At 43.9% G+C, this 24,795-nt stretch overlaps 1 protein-coding gene across 3 annotated transcripts in view; it reads left to right on the top strand.

The window, feature by feature from the left end:
* The window catches only part of NEO1 (neogenin 1), a 258,553-nt gene extending 234,061 nt beyond the window's left edge, over window positions 1-24,492 (top strand). For all 3 annotated transcript variants that reach the window (XM_034994392.1, XM_034994393.1, XM_034994394.1), the window contains exons 22-28: window positions 2,024-2,171; window positions 10,434-10,672; window positions 11,265-11,357; window positions 14,766-14,924; window positions 18,904-19,167; window positions 21,573-21,709; window positions 21,908-24,492. In XM_034994392.1, coding sequence (XP_034850283.1) covers window positions 2,024-2,171; window positions 10,434-10,672; window positions 11,265-11,357; window positions 14,766-14,924; window positions 18,904-19,167; window positions 21,573-21,709; window positions 21,908-21,991 — 1,124 coding nt within the window. In that variant the 3' untranslated portion in view covers window positions 21,992-24,492. The remainder of the gene's footprint in view (window positions 1-2,023; window positions 2,172-10,433; window positions 10,673-11,264; window positions 11,358-14,765; window positions 14,925-18,903; window positions 19,168-21,572; window positions 21,710-21,907) is intronic.
* The last annotated feature ends 303 nt before the right edge of the window (window positions 24,493-24,795 follow it).

Genomic DNA, 24,795 nt, shown 5'->3' on the forward strand with positions numbered 1-24,795 from the left:
ACATGTGTTTATAAAGGTTCAGGTTCTATGTAACAGGCTATGTATGGAAGCAAAAGGAGTAACAAAGCAGCTGACAGGGAAAAGGGAAAGCTTCATAGAAGAGGAGGTGTCTGACCCAGATATGAAAGGATGCGTGGAAGATGGCTAAATGTCACGGGGCAGGGGGGTTGAACATTTCAGGAAGCACCAACAGCACGTGCAAATGCATGGCAGCAAAAAACAGCCGGCTCTCTCCAGGGATCACACTGCCTGGAGACAGGCTAGGAATTCTCACATTAGAGAAGGTGGTAGGTTAGAACCAGCCTGCCAAAAGCTCAGGTACCAAAACTATGAAATGTGAGCTTCATCCTGCACATAACACGTGTAAGACGCCTTGTACCACGGGCGAACTGTGACCTCCATTTATTGAGTACCAAGTGTAATTACTCTGGTGAATGAAGAATGAGTTGGGGCTGAGATGATGATGTCAGAGAGAGTGGTTAAGAAGCTGTTGCAGCAGTCCAGATGAGGCTTGAGTAGTGGCCTGTCATAATGTCCCCAGCAGGACATGCTCCTGCGGCAGATCATTCCTACTCTGTCTTCCATGGGAGCTTTTGGTCCTCTCAGAAGTTAGAGGTCAAATGCAGTTAAGTGGGAATTCATCTCTGGAAAGAGCTGCCGCCACCACCTCTGCTGTCCCCACACCCCAGCTCCCCAGCCTCTGATTTGCAGTGCCTGCCTCGCCACACACCCTACCCAGTAACTCAGCACTGCTGTTAATAAAAGGTGTATGGAAAGCCCCAATGTGGTCTAATTTTATTGGCCCCTAGTTCTGTAGTCTTTCCCAAATATAAAAATGTTGTATTATTAAAGGTCGGTATGGACAATTTAAGTTGTCTGTCTGCTTACTTTTTTCTCAGAAATGAGGAATAAAAATGATTGAACCAAATGGAGAAGAATAAGCTCTTAAGCCCTCCTAAATCAGCCCAGATTTAGCACTGTGCTTAGATGTGGCCAATAAAAATCATACAATCAGAAGTTGGAAGGTCAGCTAATGCAGTGTTTTGGAAGGGGTTCCCACAATAAGTGTACTTTGAATTAGATCATAAATTTATAAACCAGGGTTGTACTTAGGAATCACTTTAGGAGCTTTTCTAAAAAACAGATTCCCAAGCCATAGCTTCATCTTAGGAATTTCTTCCACAATCTCCCATACTGGTAGAGTGATTCTTCTTAAACACTTGTAGAAACTAAACACTCATTACTTTGTAAGGCAGCCCATCCATTATTGTACAGATCTGACTATTGTATAGGAGAGAGAGAATAACTGGAAGGAAAGACATCAGCTATCTATGGTATCATATCCCCTCTTTTTATTTTTTTCATAGCACTTATTACTAGTAATTTCTTACTTGTTTATTTTCTGCCCCTACCCCAGCAGTCACATCCTTGTTGTACACTGTTGCATTCCTAGTACCTAGAACAATGCCTGGCACATAGTAACTACTCAGTAAATATTTGTCAAATTAATGCATATGTACAGACCTACTTTTCCCTGAAGCTGAATAAGAGAATTAACTTTGCAAAGACTATATTTATATAAGCAGACTATATTTTTCAAGTAGTTTTTGTGATCTCAGACATCTATATGTGGGGGAAAACTTTAGCTTTCTATGACTGTACATTTTTTAAATGCTTTTGAAAGTCAGAAAACTAAATTATTTACAAATGGTGCTTTATAAGACAAATGTATGCATAATATAACATAAGACACTGGGGCGGGTGGAGGGGCAGACCCTTTATTTGTCCAAGTATAATGTTCAGTATAATTCGAGAAGCTTTTACTGAACACCAGCTTTGTGCGAGGCACTGTGTTAAGAACTGTACATAGTGCATAAACTTGGCTCTCCAGATTACATGAGACACTTGTATCCAAGGCAACGAGTTTATTACAGAGACTCTCACATGAAGTTTCCATACTCTTGAGTGTATGCATTTGTGGAATTCTTGAACACTAACAAATGCACCGGTTTTCCCTCTACAGGTAGTAACAGCCCACATGGAAGCCCCACCTCTCCCCTGGACAGTAGCATGCTGCTGGTCATCATTGTTTCGGTTGGCGTCGTCACCATTGTGGTGGTTGTGGTCATCGCTGTCTTTTGCACCAGGCGCACCACCTCTCACCAGAAAAAGTAAGGAGCCCCAAATGTAGCCCGTGATTTTTGCTATCTATTCTTTTGCTCCTCTGTGACTTCTGTATTTGGAGTTGTACAAAGAGATAAAAACATACAGTACAGTTTACCCTTGAACAATGTGGGGATTAGGGGGCTGACCCCCCCCATGCAGTCAAAAATCTGCATATAAATTTTGACCCCCAAAATTTAACTACTAATAGCCTACTAGTGACAGAAAGCCTTACTGATAACATAAACTGTTGATTAACACCTATTTTGTGTGTTATATATTATATATAACATATATACATATATGTATAATATATGTATATTATATACAAAATATATATATATTGTATTCTTACAAAAAAGCTAGAAAAAAGAAAATGATTAAGAAAATCATAAGAAAGAGAAAATACATTTACAGTGCTTTACTGTATTTATCAAAAAGAGTCCACACATGGATACCAAGCACATACCCTCACCCTGGCCCTCCTAACCTTAATCCTAGATCTGAAAAGTGAGTTCCTGAACACATGATAAGAAAAGCTGAGAAGCAGCCTAGTTATTCTGGAGAAGACCCCAAATATTTAAGAATTGGTGATATTTCTGAAAATGGGTATAAAGGTAAAGATAAAAACAGAAGGAACAATTGAATATCTATTTAAAGAGTATTTAGAGCCCCAAATCCCTTCCTTGCCTCAGCCCAGTAGATGGCAGCCATGTCTGTTCCTGCCCAAGCAGAAGTCTGGGGTTTTATTCTCTGGTGAGATCTCTGAACTGTAGGATATTAGGCACATACACTAACCCAAACCCTAACCAATAAATGTAACCCTCCAGAGAGGTCTCTGAATTGCAGGATATTAGGTACATACCCTCACGCTGGCCCTAACGCTAACCCTAGATATGAGGGGGGAAATGGTATATGATGTGATATTTATATATACAATGGAATATTACTCAGCCGTATAAAAGAGGGAGATCTTGCCATTTGCAACTACATGGATGGAGCTAGAGACTATTACTAAGTGAAATTAGTCAGAGAAAGACAAATACCATATTTTTTACTCGTTTAGAATTTAAGAGACAAAACAAATGAGCAAAGGGAAAAAAAGAAACAGACTCTTAACTCTAGACACTGATGGTCACCAGGGGGGAGGTGGGTGGGGGGATGGGTGACATAGGTGAAGGGGATTAAGGAGTGCATTGTTGTGAGGACTGGGTAATGTATGGAAGTGTTGAATCACTTTATTGTACACCCCAAAATAATATTACACTGTATGTTAACTAGCTGGAATTTAAAAAAAAACTTTTTAAAAAGTCGGTGTGTAAGTGGACCCCCATTGTTCAGTCCCATGTTGTTCAAGGGTTAACTGTACATGAAAAGTGATGTTTTAAATATTTTTAAGGGAAAGGCAGAATGGTTCTTCCTGTAAATGTGGATCAGTGTTCTGGCAGGAAGGAGATGCACACTCAAGAGGGGTAGAAGGAAGTTTAATGAAGAGACCATTTACAGAGTCATAGACGGGGTTAGGAGACAAGGCAGAGACGTTCAAGGACCAGCAGCCATGATAGGCCACTGTCACCCTTAGGCCTGAAAGGGCAAGAAGTCTTTCTGAAGAAGAGAGAGCTGTGTTCAGAGGTCTGAAGCAGTAGGAGAAGGCTTGACAGGAGCTGGGTGTGGTGGGAGGAAGGTGGACTCTGCCAGCCCCTTAGCCCCACAGGGAGGGGACAGGATAAAAACACCTCCTATTCTCCAGTCTCTTGCCTGTTTCTTCAGTTGGCCAAACCCATCGGAAGCTAGGAGCAGGGTTGCCAAGTAAAGCAGATAGAGGTCATTTAACTCAACCTCTCGAGTCACAGAGCCACGTAGAGAATAGATCTGCCAAGGGAAGTGGACTGTGTCTAGCCCAGCCTTGCCGGTAGCTGTTTTGGAGTACTGTTTGTATATGCACAAGGTGAACCAGATGCACAGGAGTTTATGGGCATTCTTACAGGCTTTTTCACTGCACAAATGCTACCTGAAATGGAAGAAGACCACAGACCTTTAACTCTACATCTAAGTTTAAGAATATTTTCCAAAGGGCGCCTTGGTGTCTCAATTGGTTGAACATCTGATTCTTCATTTCGACTCAGGTCATGATCTCAGGGTCGTGAGATTGAGCCCCACGTCAGGCTCCATGTTCAGTGCAGAGTCTGCTTGAGTTTCTCTCTCCCTCTTACTCTGTTCCTCCCCCCACCCCCTGCTCCATGTGGGCTCTCTCTCTAAAATAAATTGTAAAATCCGTTAAGAAAAAAGAAAAGAATATGTTTCAAGAAGTGCTACCAGGTGTGGAAGTTGAGGTTAGGACTGGCAGGGACAGGTTGGGGGTCAGTGGGGAGATACTGATTTAGTGAATAAGAAAGGCTCATTTATAATGAGGGATCGAATGACTGCCAGCTCTGAACTCTTCTAGGATATTGAGAGTTGTGGTAATTGTCTAGAGCAAATAGCGAGGTGCTTCAGTTATAATACTGCTTGATAACAGCCTGTGCTCCTAAACTTGAGAGAGTCCCTGACCCTAGACCACTTTCAACTCACATATAGTATCTGGCCAGCGAGACAGATACCAAAAAAATAAAAAGATTCCTGAATTACCCCTAATAGCAAAAAACACCTATGGGCAATAAAATGACTTTAATTGCTGTATCCTAAAAGATCATAAGATGGAGATATTGCTCCATAAAAGAGAAATACAAGTTCGTCAGTGTTTGTGATTATCCCTCAGACTTGGTCTGCCCAAGGCAAGATGCATGTGTTCAAAACACATTTGTTTGTTTTCATATAGACAAGTACAGACTACCCTGTTGCTGCCTCTAGTGATGGCTTTGTCATTTGGTGTTACGTGAGGCTTTTAATCTTTCTTTGCCCAAACAAAATAGCTTCCTATAGCTTGTGTTGCATCTCTTTTCCAAGGCAATGGCCGTGGGGGCGGGGGGGGCTCCTTTATAAGCTTCCTGATCCCTGCCTCTTACACCTTTCCCTGCCTCCTTTTGATTATGAAAAACTGTTTCTCTTAAACGTGTCAGCAATGATGTTATTTCTACTCTAGAACTTGTCTGCAAGGTTCTTTGTTCAGCATTTCAAATGTACCTACTTTTATGAACTTGGTTTTATATCTAGTTTCAGAAATCTTGATCTCTTTATTTAAACGAATCTAAAAAAAAACAAAGTGATGGAATTCCTTAGTGCTTTGGGGGATTTAAAATTCAAAATAAATAAAAAATAAAGTACTTCTTCAGATTGGGAGGTAGAAAACTGAGTTGGTAATAGGCTCTGTACTTTGAATCTGCAAATCCTACAGATTTGAGTCCTTTTGCTTAAAAGAATTTTGTCGAGTCTTCATGGGGCTTTCCCTCTCCCTCTCTCAACGACCATCTTTCCAGGCGTTCCATGAACCACTGAAAAATATGTGTGAGCTTTTCTTAATACTTTTTTTCCTCTCTGATACCTGAAGTGCCTCCCATTTCAATTGTAAGGGCTTATAGACTCTTACAAACTCAAAGTTGACCGAGCATTTAGGGCCTAGCCCTTCGTTGCTTCTCAACACGTTCCTCATTAGCGGCCTCACCCTCAGCAGGTGAGAACTACCTCCGGGTACCATCGTGTGATCCAAAAACTTCTTCGGTGTACTTCCTCCTACCGGAAGCCAGTTCTCCATTTATCCTCTGGATCTCAGTGGCTCTCATCTTTCTAAGACCTTATACTTGCTGTTACCCCCTCCAGCACAGCTAACATTTCACTCTCTTGGCTTTGTCCCTTCAGCAGGCAAGTGTGTTCACACCTCTTTCATCTTAAGAAATCATTATAATTATAACGCTACTGCATGGTTCTCGGCTGTTTACAAATCCATCTTTCCCTTCACCACACAATTTCTTGATTACAATATACACTCGTCCATTCTTTCATTGCCTACTTATGCTTCAGTTCTTATTAATCTGGATTCTGCTCCTACCACTTTACCAAAATTGCTTTTGCTGAGGATTGATGACCTCCATATTGTTAAAGCCAGCAGACTTTTTTTGAATTTTACTTTATTTTATTATGTTATGTTAGTCACCATACAGTAATACATCATTAGTTTTTGATGTAGTGATCCACGATTCATTGTTTCTGTATAACACCCAGTGCTCCATGCAATATGTGCCCTCCTTAATACTCATCACTGGGCTAACCCATCCCCCCATGCCCCTCCCCTCTAAAACCCTCATTTTAATTCTCGGAGTCCATAGTCTCTCATGGTTCATCTCCCCCTCTGATTTACCCCCCTTCATTTTTCCCTTCGTTCTCCTAATGTCCCCCATGCTATTCCTTATGTTTCACAAATAAGTGAAACCATATTACAATTGACTTTCTCTGCTTGACTTATTTCACTTAGCATAATCTCCAGTCCCATCCATGTTGATGTAAAAGTTGGGTATTCATCCTTTCTGATGGCCGAGTAATATTCCATTGTATATATGGACCACGTCTTCTTTATCCATTCATCTGTTGAAGGGCATCTCGGCTCTTCCCACAGTTTGGCTATTGCGGACATTGCTGCTATGAACGTTGGGATGCATGTGGCCCTTCTTTTCACTACATCTGTGTCTTTGGGGTAAATGCCCAGTGGTGCAATTACTGGGTCATAGGGTAGCTCTATTTTTAATTTTTGGAGGAATCTCCACACTGTTTTCCAAAGTGGCTGTACCAACTTGCATTCCCACCAACAGTGTAAGAGGGTTCCCCTTTCTCCACAACCTCTCCAACATTTGTTGTTTCCTGCCTTGTCAGTTTTTGCCAGTCTAACTGGTGTAAGGTGGTATCTCCGTGTGGTTTTGATTTGGACTTCCCTGATGGCTAGTGATGTGAGCATTTTTTTCATGTGTCTGTTAGCCATTTGTATGTCTTCTTTTGAGAAGTGTCTGTTCATGTCTTCTGCCCATTTTTTGACTTGATTATTTGTTTTTTGGGTGTTGAGTTTGAGAAGTTCTTTATAGATCTTGGATATCAGCCCTTTGTAAAAGTGTCATTTGCAAATATCTTCTCCCATTCTGTGGGTTGCCTGTTTGCTTTATTGACTGTTTCCTTTGCTGTGCAGAAGCTTTTTATCTTGATGAAGTCCCAGAAGGTCATTTTCGCTTTTGTTTCACTTGCCTTTGGAGATGTATCTTAAAAGAAGTTGCTGTGGCCGATGTCAAAGAGGTTACTGCCTATGTTCTCCTCTAGGATTTTGATGGATTCCTGTCTCACATTGAGGTCTTTCATCCATTTTGAGTTTATCTTTGTGTATGATGTTAGAGAATGATTGAGTTTCATTCTTCTGCATGTGGCTGCCCAATTTTCCCAGCACCATTTATTGAAGAGACTGTCTTTTTTCCATTGCATGTTTTTTCCTGCTTTGTGAAGATTATTTGACCATAGAGTTAAGGGTCCATATCTGGGCTCTCTATTCTGTTCCATTGATCTCTGTGTCTGTTTTTGTGCCAATACCATGCTGTCTTGGTGATCACGGCTTTGTAACATAGCATGATCTGGCAATGTGATGCCCCCAGCTTTGTTTTTCTTGTGCAACATTTTGGTGATTTGGGGTCTTTTCTGATTCCATATAAATTTTAGGATTGTTTGTTCCAGCACTTTGAAAAACGTCATTGGAATTTTGATCGGGATGGCGTTGAATGTATAGATTGCTCTGGGCAGCATAAACATTTTAACAATGTTTATTCTTCCGATCCATGAGCATGGAATGTTTTTCCATCTTTTTGTGTCTTCTTCAATTTCTTTCTTGAGTGTTCTGTAGTTGCTAGAGTATAGACCTTTACTTCTTTGGCTAGGTTTATTCCAAGGTATCTTATGGTTTTGGTGCTGTTGTAAATGGAATTGATTCTCTAATTTCTCTTTCTACAGTTGCATTGTTAGTGTATAAGAAAGCAACTGATTTCTGTGCATTGATTTTGTATCCTGCCACATTACTGAATTGCTGTATGAGTTCTGGTAATTTGGGGGTGGAGTCTTTTGGGTTTTCCACATAAAGTATCATGTCATCTGCGAAGAGAGAGTTTGACTTCTTCTTTGCCAGTCTGAATACCTTTTATTTCTGTTTGTTGTCTGATTGCTGTTGCTAGGACTTCTAGTACTATGTTGAACAACAGTGGTGAGAGTGGGCACCCTTGACGTGTTCCTGATCTTAAGGGAATGGCTATCAGCTTTTCCCCATTGAGGATGATACTCGCTGTGGGTTTTTCATAGATGGATTTTATGAAATTGAGGAATATTCCCTCTATCTGAAGAGTTTTAATCAGGAAAGGATGCTGTATTTTGTCAAACAGCAGACACTTTTTAATCCTTGGCTTAATCTCTCAACAATATTTAATTCAACTACTCCTTCCTTCTTGAAACATTCTCTTCTCCTGTATGTCATAATTGTATGTTCTCTTTCACAGCTCATCCTGTCTACCCAGCCATCAAACCTTCTGCAGGACCTGATCCTAGACTTACTTCTCCTTCTCTGCTCTCCCCCGGTGATATCTACTCCCATGGCTTCATTTACTGTCTGCATTCCTGTTACTTCTGTGTTTCTATCTCTGGCCACAGCCTCTCTTCTGAGTCTCAGACTTGCACGCTCAGTTGCCTCTTCTACATTTCCTCTTGACTGTCTCAGAGGCACTTACCATGTTTAAGACAGAATTTATAATCTTTTCTGTCAAGCCTGCTTCTACCCCATTAATTCCAATGTTAGTAAATGGCTTAGCCTCAGACCTTTCAACATCGCCTGCTCCACTTGCTTCTTTACTCCCACCCCACCCCACATCAGTTATTCACCAAGTCTTGTCATTTCTGCCTCCTAAATAGCTATCAGATCTGCCTCTTTTCTCCATCCCACTATCCTGGACCACCATCAGTCATGGCTAAGACTGATGCAGTAGCATCCTAGCTGGTCTCCTGTTCTGTCCCCCACCCCATAAATCCATTCTTCACACCACAGTTGGTATAAATGTTTAACTCAGAATTGATCTCCTTAGCGTCCTGCTTGAAACCATGTAGTGGTTTCTCATTACTCATAGAGGGAAGTTAAACTCTTGGCATGTCTCTAAAAGCTCTTTATGATCTGGGCTACCTTTCCAGCATCATTTCATATCATTCTCCACATGGTTCACTATGCTTCCACCACTCAGGACTTCTTACAGGCCCTCTGATATCCCAGGCTATTGTGCTCTGCTTCAAGGCTTTGACATAAGCTGATTTCATCACCTGGAAAGCATCTTCTGCCCTTCCTCCATTAAATCTTAACTTCAGTATCCCCTCTTTCTCCAGGTTTGTCCTAGCCACTTTATGCCAACTATTAAGAAGTAACTATAACACTTGGCATTTCATTAAGCTCAAAATATTTTAAAATAATGAGATCAACATCTGTCATCCTCACTTGACCAGAAATGCTGAGGGCATAGCAGTCCAGTACAAGGGATTGACTGACATTCAGTGGGTACCTAACAAATTCATATTGAATGGGTGAGTGAGTGTGAGTGAGTGCATGGAGAAATTAAGGCACAGAGAAGTAAACACTGTCATCCACATTCTTGACTTTACCCATTTGGCAGTCCTAGGTTTGGGCTACCTGAAATGTTTCCCTTCCTCTTTTATAAGCTACAGACTCTACCTCTATACCGTTGTTATACTTCTAATGTTCTTTCTCTATTGATTGGAACTTGAGGAGAAACCTTCTGCTTTAGAGATAACTTAATTTTAAAAATGCTGTCTAGGGGTGCCTGGGTGGCTCAGTCGTTAAGCGTCTGCCTTCAGCTCAGGTCATGATGCCAGGGCCCTGGGATCGAGCCCCTCATCGGGCCTCCTGCTCGGCGGGAAGACTGCTTCTCCCTCTCCCACTCCCCCTGCTTGTGTTCCCTCTCTCGCTATATCTCTCTCTGTCAAATAAATAAATAAAAATCTTTAAAAAAAATAAATAAAATAAAATGCTGTCTAGTCTGTTGATAATAATAATAAAAAAAAATGGTCACAAGGCAGTAGTCAAATATGCCCTTGTATGTATCTTTAAGTATGTGTGGACAAAGCAGAGATACATTTACTGTTTCCAAAAGTAAACTTGTTGCCTCTGTTTTCTCTTGTTTTTTTTTTTATGTATTTTTAGTTTCTGCCTTTGCTTGAGGCATCTCTCAGAGGGCACTTTTAATCATTTAAGCCTTTTCACAAATAAGTTCAAAAGAGTTACTTTAAAAAAAAAAAACTCTTAAATTTGTGCCTAGGAAACGAGCTGCTTGCAAATCAGTGAATGGCTCCCACAAGTACAAAGGGAACTCCAAAGATGTCAAACCCCCGGACCTCTGGATCCATCATGAGAGACTGGAGCTGAAACCCATCGATAAATCTCCAGACCCAAACCCCATCATGACTGATACTCCAATTCCTCGTAACTCTCAAGATATCACACCAGTTGACAATTCCATGGACAGCAACATCCATCAAAGGCGGAATTCATATAGAGGTGCAGGTTGTCCCCAAATGTGGGAAAACTATTTCCATTTAAATCATTTTCCATTTCCTACAGTTGCCTGAATTTGGTGATTCCTGTGTGAGGTTAGGTTTAAAGAAACGTGTGTTGTGGGATTTGGTCAACATCTGATAAAGAATAGATAGCTTGGGGAGAAAATAGCTTGTTATGGGGGAGAGGTTCTGTACCCAGATGAGACAACCTTCTAGATCTGTTAGGTCTCTTCTCATGTGTCACCAACTATCTGATACTGAAGCATTTGAGACAACCTAGCCTATGTCCGTACATTTCATCCTCTCCCTCCATTTGGAGTCCACCTCTCATTGTGGTGTTCAGAATGTTCTTGGTCTGGATGCTCTAACTCACAAACACCACATGGAAGCATGGTGGGTAGCATTGTGTCAACTGCACTGACTCTCAACAGAGACTGCTGATCCTTTTCCTCTTTTTTCACTTCCTGCAGAAACACCTTGTCCCCATTATGTTGTTTGTGAGTCCTGAACCCCCACTGCAAATGTTTTGCTGCTGAGGCTGCTTAGTGGCCTAGGGCACATGCTTATAACTAACCTCTATATTTGATGTCTAGGGCATGAATCAGAGGACAGCATGTCTACACTGGCTGGAAGGCGGGGAATGAGACCAAAAATGATGATGCCCTTTGACTCCCAGCCACCCCAGCGTAAGTTAAAAGCCTCTCATTTCCCCTGTGCTGTCAGTCTACCCAGTCGTCCTGGGGAACGAATACGAATGATCTCTTTGACTTTACATGATCCTGACACAAAGGATGACCCGCTGAAGCTTCGGCACCTTGAGCAGGAAATACCAAACACTTTCATATTTTGCAATTAACATTATTCTTGAGATAAATAAGCTAAAAAGCCAACTACCCCAGTCTCCCAGGAAAAGAGAAGTAACCAATCCCCCTAACAGTATGCACAGCATCTCTACAGGAGGGATGGAGAAGCATCCTTCCAACTGGAGCTGAGGATAGCCAGATATCACAGTGTTCCTTAGACTTCCTGATACACATTCAATGTAGATGGGCACCTGTCATTTTTTTAATTAATGGACTTTATATTTTAGAGGATTTTTAAGTTTATAGGACGGAGTTTTTAAAACAAAATTTTTCAACCTTATTTGACCATGCCTCACTTTGATAGGCATAAAAGTTACCTGGCCTCCTTTAATAATATTTGAAATTCAAACTAAGTTAAATATCATGATTGAAAACCAAAAAACAATGAATAAACAAACCAATTCTTTTGTTCAGACTACTATGTCTTCTCCCTTGTCACTGTTTTCAAGGTAGGGAAGCTGTTCAGACTGGCTAACACGGTGGGGCTTTCGGGAAGAGTCCCCTGTGCCATCCTACGGTGAAAAAGCCACCTGCCTACTGATAGCAAGTTTTTTCAGTTCTATACCAGAAGTATTTGCTGTAAGCTGAACAGATGCCCAGTAAGCCTTAACACTGTCAGGTACCTAGATTCAAATCCTGAAAGCATCCACTAGATCATTTTTCAGTTTAACCTAAATGAGGTTTTGAATTTTTTATTCATTTCTTAAGATGTCCAATTTCAGAACTCTCGGCCACCTCTCTGTCGACAAGTGGCAGAGATTTAAATAATCACAGATACACTACACCCAAAGAAGGGAACCCTGACCTCCTGTACTTGGAAGCAGGTGAAACACCCAGGTGTGTAAATGCATACACACACACTGTCACACTCACCGTGCACAGATATGTAGGCACTAGATTCTAAAAGTCAGCTTTGAAAGAGAAAGGGCTGATTCATTAGCAGGTCATTTCTGCACTAGGGACCGTGATGAAAAAAGAAAGGCCTGACCTTAGAAGCATGCAGGGAAAAACATGGTTTTCCTCTGATAAGAGGTGCCCTGGCTGGGATCAGGTCTAAAAACATAAGTGTCTGAAAAGAGTAAATCCATTCCAGTTGTGTTTGATGTATAGCAAGATGGTAACTTGACTGCTTGTTTGCTTTGTGTAAGATTTTAGTTTTTACCTGGACTGGCTTATTTTTAAATGTTAAGGAGAAAAGATATGTTGTACCAGTTGGTATCAGTTCTTTTTTTCTCTTTTTCTTTTTTGGGGGATGGGCAAGGAGTACACACAAATAAACAGTATTATTTAATTTGTGCCTCAATAGTTGGGCGAGTGAATGGAATCTTTAATTCAAGAATCTGAAACCAGGTATTCCGATATGCTTGTGACCTTCAGGTTTTGAGATCTCCTTTTCCACACATGGCTCCAGTCCTTTTTCTCAAGCTGGGGGTTCCCTGGAGTCTGTCCCACTATCCACCTGCCTGGCCTTCAGCAGCTGAGCACTGCTGGGAGAGAACTTGCCAGCATTGACTGAGGTTCAGTCAGCCTTGTACAAGGCTTTGCTCAGAAGCCCAGGACCCAGGCAGCTGACAGCCAGTGACTGCCAAGCGTATTCTAGGGAGCTCCTTTCACATTGTCTTCTTTTTTATTTACCCAATTTGGAAAGACTAGAAATGCCTTTAAAAAGAGAAAGTCAGTTTTATTTTTCTGTGCTAGAGTCCTGCATACCTAGAATGCTTTTCAGGTTGTATTTCCTAGGTAAAAGTCAGGAGGCTTCTTCTGTTCCCCCTGGCCTTAAATCTAGAAAATACTGATGCTGAAGCTCCCCACTTCAGAAGACCACCTTTCTTCCCTTAAAGGAGATGCTGACTCCCAGACTGCCCTGAACCTCCTCTGCCAACTTTTCCAAGTTGTATTTTATTCCAAAGGGCCACCTGAGCCTTCTGGTCTCTGAGTGCAGGGAAAGCCCCTGTTTTGTTCCCCAGGCCTGAAGGAGGGAAGGGGCAGGATGCTCCAGGGCCCTTGGTTGGTTGTGCCACCTGCCTGTCTGACAAGTGGCCAGGGCAGGAAATAACTGGAGAATAAAAGCGTCTTAGGATTTTTCTTCACCAGGCCCCACAGACATCTAGGGAGATCCTTGGTAACAGAGACATTTAATAGACTCCAAAGGCTATGAAGTGTTATCACAGTGTGTGATGCCTTTGCTTAGAGGGGGAAAAAAAGGTCCCCTGTGTTCCTAGTCAGCCCCACCTCTGCCTCTTTGATGGGTTTAGAGCTGTCCATGTTGGTCTTAAACATTCTGTTTCTAGAACTACTCTAAGGGAGTACCTAAGAGAAGCTTATTCCCCAACGGGGCTTCTGATTTTGTTTGTTTGCATCTCTCGGATTGATAATGAAGCCTCATTAAAGAAGTGTTTTGTCTTCTTAGAAAGTTGTATATGAAATATCTGTGTGGAAATTTGGATTCGTTAACAAAATGCAGCAAATGTAATTCCTTAGCCATTGTGAGAAGGAAGGAGGCAATTAGGAAAGATCCATTTATATTTTAAAATGTGAATGGATGTGGCTGAGCTCCCAGACTAGAAGCAGTAAGAGATGGTGCCATAGGCCTGTGTTTCATGCTTTTCCTACTGGACAGGAGTTCAGTCTGTTTGTGTCCCTTTTAAGATGTGAAAAACTGATTAAACAGCTACTCATCCATTCAGCTTAAATATTGCATGCCTCATTCAACAATAAGAAAAAACAACATATTAGGAATATACTTGAAGGAAAAGAAACTTCTATTTTTTTAGCAGGAGAAAAAATGAAGGAAACCTAAACCATCATTTGTTTGCTTATGGATTTATATTTTGTGACATACTCAAATAGATATTTTTAATAACTCATGTAATCCATGTTTATTGGGAAATACAGATACACCAAAAGAAGTTTTTTTTTTAACTCCTGACCATGCCTCCCCACAAGATAATGCCATTAACATTTCAGTGCATATTCCTCAGAGGTTTTTTCTGTGTGTGTGTATATCTATATATAGAGAGAGAGAGAGAGCTACATGCATAGGAGCGTGTTGATTTAAAAAAATGAATGTGAAATCCATGGCTACTAGTTCCCATGCAGCCAGCAGCCACCCAGAAGCCAAGGGAATGGTCGTGCTGCATGGGAGGGGGGCGGGGCTTTGCTCTTGAACTGTGACTTGTGTATGTCCGTGCAAGCATGTTAAGCACTTCTCTGTCTTGTGTTCATCCACAGCTGTGATTAGTGCCCATCCCATCCATCCCCTCGATAACCCTCACCATCATTTCCACTCCAGCAGCCTCGCTTCTCCAGCTCGCAGTCATCTCTACCACCCGGGCAGCCCGTGGCCCGTTGGCACATCCCTGTCCCTTTCAGACAGGGCCAATTCCACAGGTGAGAGATGAGGCTCGAGCCCCAGGTGGAAAGCATTCCAAGAGTTGGCAAGCTGAAATGGGAAGGACTTGCCCTGCTTAGAAGGATTTGAAATTTTTCTGTGTTGTTTATGTATCATAACATTTCTGTTAATGACTCAAATTGATTTCTGTAAAATTCACCCCCCATTTTTTTCTCCCAAAGTTGATAAGTGCTCGGTGCAAGGTGTCCTTTTAGTAAAAGCACAATAACTCTAATCACATAACCATGTCTTGTTTCATCAAGTTGCATCTTGATTCAGCCTTATTTTCAGTTTGTTTATTTCTTAATCTTCTAATCTGAACAGAAAACTCATTTGGGATGATTTTCAGACACTAGACTTTGGCCTCCACCTCGCAGTTACTCTGTGGCTGGGAGGGTCTGTAGGGCAGCTGTAAGATAATTCTCATATTAGATCTTACACATACTTCTGCTGTGGCCCGAAGTAAGAGATGCATCCAGGGGCAGTGGGGCCAGTGGCCACATTGAATTCTGTGTACATTGTAAACCTCACATTGCCTGGAGGATTATTGACGTTAGAAGGGGCTGCACAGTCATGAATCATTTCTAAAAAACAGATTGGAAGTGAGCCTAAAAATCTGCAGTTCATTTAAAGAAATACATTGCCAGGCAAACATGTACCAGTTTGGAAATCTTAAGAAATAGCATTATCAAAACAGTTTTAAGGAGGAAATAATGAAGGTAAGGAGACAGTAAATGGAACAAATACTGTTGTTCCTCATTAAATGAAAATTAACTTCCATCTTCTCAGTGTTAGGTGCAAATCTAGTAGCTTCTCACATGTACAATACGTTCTTTCTCCATCATTCGAAACATGCCTGTTAATAGTTATGACATTACTAGTAGAATTAAATTTTGCTCATTCTGGAAAATAAGGAATTTTCAAGTGAATTCCATTTTAAAAGCACCTCAAAACCTCATGCTAGAAGTTTGGGTTGCTAATAACATTCCCCCTCTCTAAGTTTTGATCAATTTGAAACATACCCAAAACATCAAATGAAGATCAAAACTTTATTAAGGGATGCCTACTAACTCCCAAAGTTACCTCTCCCAAACCTTTACTTGGTTTAGAGAAAGCCACTTAAACTTATGTCCAAAATGGACCTTCCTGCTCTCTCCCTCCAGATTCAGGTTCGGGGCCCCCTGCCTTAGGGAAAGACAGTCTACTGACAGCTGTCTGGAGAACCAAACTCTGCTTTGCAGACCTAGTCTCAGCTAGAACAGGGACCAGAAAGCAGCGTTCCAAATCTGCTCTTAGAAAGCAGTTTTGGTGTCCTGACTCTGTTTCCCTGTTTTTAAGGCAGAAGAATCCCACCCACTAGGATGTGGGCCTGCCCGAGTGCATGGCAGGCTCTTCCTAGTCAGATTAGCCCCCTCCTCCTTCCTCTCAGACCAGGAGGGTGTTGAAGGTTGGCAAGGAGCAGAGCAGCCCCCACCCAGCCCTGATCCAAGTGGTCCAGTGCTGCTAAAAGGTCCTTTCTCTGTGGACTTGGGCAGACAATGAAGAGAGGGAAAAGTCATGATTTATATCACTACAGGGTTCGTCACTTTAATGACCAGAGGGGATAAAGAAGGTAAACTAATGGCAGGGAAAGTCATTGAAGACAGACTGGAAACTTAGAGCAAGTATCTAAATTCTTGATGACCCAAATTCTCTCACTGTTGTATTTTCCTGGGTTTCTGGAGCTCAGTGCTGCTGAACATGTGGGCTAAGCATGACTGGGACTTGGCCAGGGCAGTCCCTGCTCTTGAGACCCGCCACTTGACTTAGGAAGAGCACTTTCTGCTTGTCCAGGCCCTCGGCCACTGTGAACTTTGTGTGTCTTAAACCCTGAGAGGTAAGTCATCAGGAAGTAGGCCCCTGAGCAAAGCAGAAATTTTAACGACAGCGTAGTTTTCCTTGTGGGCCAGCACCACGCCCTTTGCTGGGCGTAGAACATGCCCGGTACTCTCTGCAGTTACACGGCAAGGCGGCCCTGGTGTGTGGCTGCAGGCCAGGGCTCTGACTCCTGTAGGCCGCCCTATTCTCCTTTTTTACATTTCTCCCATCTCTTTGACTCTCAGAAGCGAATACATCAAAGTCAGGCACTGAGGCCGCCAGGGCAGGCCTGTGTGCCCAGAGCTGACCTAACCCGTCTGCCAATACCGGCTGACATGGTCCAGGCCGGAGTCTGCTTCTCCTGCCCCCTGCTATGCTCCCTAACCAGCTTCTCCCCAGCCCAGGATCACACAGAATAGGGCCAGCAGCTCCCCAGCTGTGGTTATGGCTGGCGTAAGCAAACACAAGACACGAGGTCCTCAGTGCACCTCTTGAGAGGGTGAGAAGCGACGTAGGCCTGGTAGGGTTATCACAGCCAGGCTTTCCACCCTGGGGGAAGGTGTGTGAGTCCCTCAGCCCTGGGACCCAAGGTCTTTAAGCTAAGAGGTTAGCACTCATGACTGGTGTGACTCGTCTCCTGAGAGCCCAAGGGAATAGATTCAGTGATACCTCAGGTATCATTTGCTTGATACTTGATTTGCAAAGGCAGGGAAAGAGGTTGGATTTCTACAGGCTGCTCATGCATTACTACTTAAAAGAGCTTATTTTCCTTTTTGAAGTGCAAGACTCTAGGAGTCAGGGGAGGCCCTCCTTCTGGCTACCTGGTGCAGCCTATTTGCGCTGAGCTGGTGTCTCCAGGCCCATCCTCAGGATAGGGATGTTGGTCTGCACCAACTCACACTGTTTGAAAGGGCTTTCTCATATGGTCTCCCTGGGTCTGGGTGCTGCTTCTGCCCCCACAGGGTCAGGGGACAGGTGGTATTGGAAAAGGAAGGGCAGTATAATGGGGTAGTTCCAAGCATGGGCTAGGAGTCAGGGTGCAAGGATTCGGATTCCTGCCCTTGCCATTCTTACTGTGTCCTTGAGCGCTGCCTAACCTCCCGGCGCCTTCTGAGTTACTATGAGCATAGAATGAGCTAATGAATATAAAGCACATAGCATAGTGGCTGGCTCAGAGTAAGCACTCGGTAATTTACAGGGAAAAGAACCTTATCAATTATTAAGGTCCTGTGTTCAGCACATTTCATACATCTTCTCAATCCTCACTGAATTATGTTGTTCTCCCTGTTTTGTAGGTGAAGAAACAGACTCAGAGAGATTCAGTGACTGCCAAGTTCACCCAGCTAGTATGCCAGGATTATAGTCCAGGTTTATCTGACTCCAAACCCAGTGTTTTGTCTGTCCCACCATGCTGCCTTCTGGAACAACTCTAACCCTTCCTCACATATTTGGAGATTGTCATGTTCTTCCTTAGTCGTCCCCTTCTCCAGGCTGATCTTCCCCTATTTTTTTTCTCTGGACCCAAACACCCTTCATATGGCATGCTCTTAAAGCTATTCTCAGATCTCTGGACTATTTGGTTGTCCAGGTCTCCCTTGAGCTGTGGGGCTATTGTTCTGCTGTACACAGTCCCCCAAGGGCATGCAGGGCCCGTGGCATTGCCTCCCCTGTAGTAACCACCAGGCCTCGTGGGCTGATCTGGTACTTGTCAAGTGGACAGGTTATCTATGACAGGCCAGTTTCTAAGACCATCCATCAGTCAATGAGTGATGTTTTTAATCTCCTTTTATGCTTACATCTTAGTAGACAATAGTCTCAGGAATCTTTATGTGTACTCCCTAGTAAATACTCACAAGAATGTTGTAAAATTGTGACCACTTAGCTGTGTGGCGAGAACATTTCAGCAGAGCAGCTGGTTAGCAAAGTTGTTTGGGACTCCTTTAGATTAGCCCACTCTTACCTAGCCTTGGCAGTGGTGCTAATCCATGTTGCCTTGGACTAGCACTGATCCTGAGTGCTTATTGAGCTGGTTTCAGGGGCCCTTAGAAGTAGCCAGAACCCTGGTATGTGCGTGTGTTTAATGGTAGAAGAAATGCTAACATTTAGACTTTCCTGCTGTAGAATCTGTTCGAAATACCCCCAGCACTGACACCATGCCAGCCTCCTCGTCTCAAACATGCTGTACTGATCACCAGGATCCTGAAGGTGCTACCAGTTCCTCTTACTTGGCCAGCTCCCAAGAGGAAGATTCAGGCCAGAGTCTTCCTACAGCCCACGTGCGCCCTTCCCACCCATTGAAGAGCTTTGCTGTGCCGGCAGTCCCGCCCCCAGGCCCTCCCACCTATGACCCCGCGCTGCCAAGCACCCCATTACTCTCCCAGCAAGGTGAGTGAGGACAGCAGCACCACTGGTGGGACCCTTTGGCTCTGGCTTGTGGCACAAGTCACCTCTTCTTTGAAAATAGCAAATATCTTCCAAGCTTATCCTAGCAGTTTAGAATAGCTGGAATTCGTTGCCCTGCTCAGGAAGTATATGGGCTCCCCTCCTTGGGGAGTGCATATGAACCAGAGAATAATATGGTGGGGAGTGAGGGCTGACTTTTTGAATCGTGTTTTGGGTGCAGAATGCTTGGTGGTAAAATCCAATGACTATGGGTGTGGGCAACAGATCTAGTCTACTTAGCCTCCCAAAAATGCCTCCCTCTGTAGGGTTACTACAGGCTAGGGAAGGATCAGGGAGGACAAGACATGGAAGTAAGGGGCCCTTCAGATGGGACAGAAGTCTACTCCTCAAGTTCACATGGCCCAACAAAGTCCCCTAACCTGAAAGGCATGTTTTTCCACTTCTCCCCATCTGTTATGATGGTCTGTTTTAGGGTAAGTCAGTGGTTTTCAAGCTTTTTGGTCTCAGGACCCCTTTACACTCTTAAAAGCTATTGAGACCATGAAGGAGCTTTTCTTTACATGGGCTAGATCTACCAATAGTTCGTGTATTAGAAATTAAAACGGAGAAAATTTTAAGCTATTTTATTAACTCATTTAAAAATAGCAAATCTATCATGTGAAGATAAATAGCATATTTTTATGAAAAATAACTTTTCGAAACAAAGATATAGAGAGAAAACTGACATTGTCTTGTATTTTTACAAATCTCTGTAATGTCTGGCTTAATAGAAGGGAGCTGGATTCTCATACCTGCTTTTGCATTCAGTCTGTTGCAATATGTTATTTTGGTTGAAGTGTAAGAAGAAAACCTGGCCTCACAGATACGAAGTTGGAAAAAGGAAGAGTATTTTTGTAACCTTTTCAGAGAACTGGATATTCTTTTTTTGATACTGTAGCAAAACACAAGAAGTTGTAGTTTCTTACAGGTTTTGGTAACATAGTGTAACCATATCCATGAACTGTTTGTTCTCTGTTCCATTAAAATCCATCTATCTTGTACTTTGAATGCATGATATCAGACATCACACATTGGTCATTTGGAAAACATTGGTTCATTAAGTTATACAGGTCCTCCAAATCTTAACACAGTTCATTATACAATATCTAAAAATACATTTATTAATATCACCAAAGTCTGTAAGTATTGGGAGGGTCTCAAGCTCTTGGTGGCACATACAAGTTTTTCAACATTCTGATTTTCATTTGAAACTTAAATTTTATCATTGGCAATAAAAACCGTCCATTGTTTTTCTTGAAGTGACTGGCTTACTTTATTTACTTTCTAGAAAATGTCTGCCAAACGCTCAAGTCTGAATAACTGGTTTGACTGTCAGTTTTTCTTTGGACTAATGGTGTTTCATGACAAAAGCCACAGTTCCGCTTGTAACTCAAGCTGTCACAGATGCCCTGAGCTTCACCCAGCCACCGTCCTGTAGTATACAAAGTACTTTATGCATACTTTCCATTTTGTCACATAGAATAAAGGATGTGTAATCAAGGTTGAGATTTCGTAAAATAATTTTTACTACTTCGTTAAGGATGATCTTAAGTTAAACTAGTTTTTTTTTTTTTAATTGCAAGGCATGTCCGTGAATGACTTTATATTTTGCTACCACTGCCTTAATTTATGCTGAGGCTCCAGCAGTTTTACCCACTGTTGCTTTTATACCATCAGCGCAGAGGCAAAAATATCTTACTGTTATGAAAAGAGTTTTGACCTTCTAGTTTTCTTTTTTTTTTTTAGATTTTTATTTATTTATTTGACAGAGAGAGACACAGCGAGAGAGGGAACACAAGCAGGGGGAGTGGGAGAGGGAGAAGCGGGCTTCCCGCGGAGCAGGGAGCCCGATGCGGGTCTCCATCCCAGGATCCTGGGATCATGACCTGAGCCGAAGGCAGACGCTTAACGACTGAGCCACCCAGGCGCCCTGTTTTTTGTTTTTTTTAAGATTTTATTTATTTGACAGAGAGAGACACAGCGAGAGAGGGAACACAAGCAGGGGGAGAGGGAGAAGCAGGCTTCCCACTGAGCAGGGAGCCCGATGTGGGGCTCGATCCCAGGACCCTGGGATCGTGACCTGAGCCGAAGGCAGACACTTAATGACTGAGCCACCCAGGCGCCCGACCTTCTAGTTTTCTAAAGCCAAATGGAATAGTTTCTTTGGCCTCTGAGAGGCCCCACTTTCTCCCTCCTTCCATCTAGTGCGTTGCCTTTTCAGAGCAGGATCTGGGCACTGGGTCTGGGTGCATCCCTCACCCTGAAGCAGCATTTGGACCTTAGTTGCCTTCGTGAGATCTGCGGGAGCAGGCTCGGCTGCACACCTAATGGTGTCCTCTCCCCCGCAGCTCTGAACCATCACATTCACTCGGTGAAGACGGCCTCCATTGGGACTTTAGGAAGGAGCCGGCCTCCTATGCCAGTGGTGGTGCCCAGTGCCCCTGACGTGCAGGAGACCACAAGGATGCTGGAAGACTCTGAGAGTGTAAGTTCCTGGGCCATCAGCCCAGCCAGGATGTCTGGGTGTGTGTCCCACAGCCTGCGAGTGTGCGGGTCACACTGATCTTGTGTGCCGGCCCAGAAGTGTGAAGCAGATGTGCTCGTTCATTGAGCAGACATACCTGAGCATCTCCTCTGAGCCAGGAACGGTGCTGAGGGCTTATGTGCTTTCTCTTTCCCCTAGAGCTACGAACCAGATGAGCTGACCAAAGAGATGGCCCACCTGGAAGGACTAATGAAGGACCTAAACGCCATCACGACAGCATGAGACCTTCCCCAGGACCTGACTGCAGACCTGGGTCTAGAAGTCTTGGGACAGAGCCTGGAAAGCAAGGATTGTACAGAGCACGCGAGGACAGCACTTGAGAACACAGAGCGAGCGAGCCAACCAGCCGGCGCCCCTGCATGGGGCCGGCTCCAGGCACGGCCACCTGCCTTCTCCTGGTCGGCCTGGAAGAAGCCCATGTCAAGGCGGCTTCCCTTTGCCTGCTGATACCCTGCAGGACTGGGCACCATGGGCCAAGATTTTGTGTCCGGGGAAGAGGCAAGAAGTGCACCCTACCTTTCACTTTGTGGCCAGGCTGTGTCTTCGTGCTGCGACTGCATCGCCTTTATGGAGTGTAGACATTGGCATTTACGTACAATTTTGTGTCCTATTTTATTTTACCTTCGAAAGGAAAACACTATCAAAAACCAAGGGAGTCCATGGTGTTCTCCACAAGTGGTTGACATTTGACTACTTGTTTGAATTCTGTATGGAAAGTCATTGACAGTGTGGGTTATCCCAGGGGTTGGTTTGTTTTTTGTTTTTACTTTTGAATTCTGAGTCATTGCATCCTCTACCAGCTGTTAATCCACCACTTTGAGGGGGGAGGAAATGTTGCATTGCTGTTTGTAAGCTTTTTTATTATTTTTTTATTATAATTATTAAAGGCCTGACTTTCTCCTCTCATCACTGTGAGATCACAGATCTATTTGAATGAAATGTAACATTGAAAAGACTTGTTTGTTGCTTTCTGTGCAGTTTCAAAGTATTGGGGTGGGGGTGGGCTGGGAGGTTGGGAATAGGAAGTGGAGGGGCTGCTGAGGTCTGTGAATGTTTCAGTCGTCGTGCGTTCTTCCAGAAGCCTGCAGAGAACGGAAGCATCTTCTTTTTCGTCCTGTCCTGGCATGTCCATCTCTATTGTCACTAAGTTGCAACTGGACTTTCATTTGGATCTAGTTAAAAAATTCTTCTGTGCAATAGGTGAGTTCAAGGACTTAGCTGCCCTGATGTCTGGGTCTCATCCTGGTGAGGACGTCCATGATGAGGAGCCAGTGCCCAGGCGAGAGCCCGAGCCGTTCTTGGGGAATCAGGGGGCAAGATGGAGCCCTTTCCCGCTGTTACCATGTGTTCCCTGGGTGACGCGGGAGGTGAAGGAAGGAACTTTGTTTCCTCCCAGGACTCCTTGCTTCTCTCTAGTCCCTGTCCTTAGCCAGTCTGGTTCTCTCTGCCCTGTTCCAGAGCCCTGTAGGGAAGGCATTCGCAAGGACGAGGCGGGCAGAGGCTGCGGCAGCCCTGAGGCTCTCCGCTTCTTTCCGAACATTGTTCTGGAGGTAGCAGGGGATGGGGACAGCAGAAAGGGACAGCGGAGGTGGCTGCCGCCTCCTCCATCCCAGCAGCTCAGCGAAGCCCCTGATAAGAACGGAGTAGCAGGGGGCTCCTGAAATATGCCGAGAGGCCCTTTGCCTTTGCAAACAGCCCTTACGTTCTTTGTCTTAAAAAGGTAAGGAGCTGAGGTGGGTTTTTTAAATACTGCAAATAGGAACAAAATCCAGGACTGACCGTCAAGCATCTTCCCCGGCTCCCCGCCACTCCCCAGAAGACAGTGCGGAAGGCAGTTAGAAGGCACGTCAGGCTTTGGTTCTGTGGCATGAAGAGGTGAGCTGCTGAGACCGCAGGTGGGTACCCAGCCCACCAGCCTGGGGGCCCTGGGCTCTGCCCTGGCCCCACAGGCACCCCACTTGCCTTTGTACATTCGTTATTTCCCCTCTTGAGGTCTTCACACGTATTTGCTGTTGTAGAGGACGAACTCTTTGTATTTATTATTTGGGGGGCAATGAGAAGTGCAATGCCGGAAGTCCTCCTGCCATGCTAGCTGGTCACAGAGGATCGTGCCAGGCGGGGTTCTGGAAAACCAGTGCACTTAAACTGATCCTGAGGAGAGCACTCAGAGCACCCTGGACACCAGGAGGGCTAGATTCCCCAGAAGCTGTCTTACCTTTTGCCCAAAGAAACGTGCTCGGTATTCGGGGCGCTCCCTCCCGTGAACCCTGACACTTGCGTTACCTCAGGGCCTCGGCACCTGGATACTGCCGCAGAACTGGGGCGGGGAGGGGGGGCCTATTTTTAAATAAAATAACTGTTCAAAGTTGGGGGATTTTTTAAAATTAAGAAAAAGGAAAGCTATTCTGTATTGCACCTTTTCACAATTTAATACATTTTCTTACATTTTCCTGTGATTTTTGAAATTAAACCATTGTGTGTCTTGTAACGTCCTAGTTGAGTGGCTGCTCAGCAGCTTCCTCCAGGAGGATTTGGAACAAACATGTCTGCTGCCTTGTTGTCTGCTGGAGGGGGGCCTGGGGGGCTGCTGGGGACTAGTTTCTGTACACACTTGTTTGGCCTTTTCTGTAGTTGATGCTGTAAACTCTATGGCTTTTTAAAGAAACAATTTCATGTTTTTATTTAGTATTGGAAATCCAATACACTTTTTTAATCCAATCAAACTCCTGTGTGGTCAAAGAGTTTTTTTCCTTTAAGAAAACAAGAGCTTTGGGGTCCCTGGTTCCCGGCCTCAACATGACCTCCCTGTTGCCCACACAATCTTGAAGGCAGGAGTTCTGAGGGGCCCCCAGGGCGGTGTGGCAGGTGAGCCAGGACACAGCAGACCGGGGCCGGGTTGTCCGCCAGCCCTGAAGATGAGTCCTGTCCCCGTCCCCCACCCCGCCATTGCTGCCTTGCAGGGACTGAGCAGCCCGAGGAATGGAAGGTGGAAAGAGCCAAGGGACCCCGGCAGAGGAGTGCAGTCG

Source organism: Mirounga leonina, unplaced genomic scaffold, assembly GCF_011800145.1.
Source record: "Mirounga leonina isolate KUSES-001 unplaced genomic scaffold, KU_Mleo_1.0 Mir_91, whole genome shotgun sequence".
Taxonomy (NCBI): Eukaryota; Metazoa; Chordata; class Mammalia; order Carnivora; family Phocidae; genus Mirounga; species Mirounga leonina.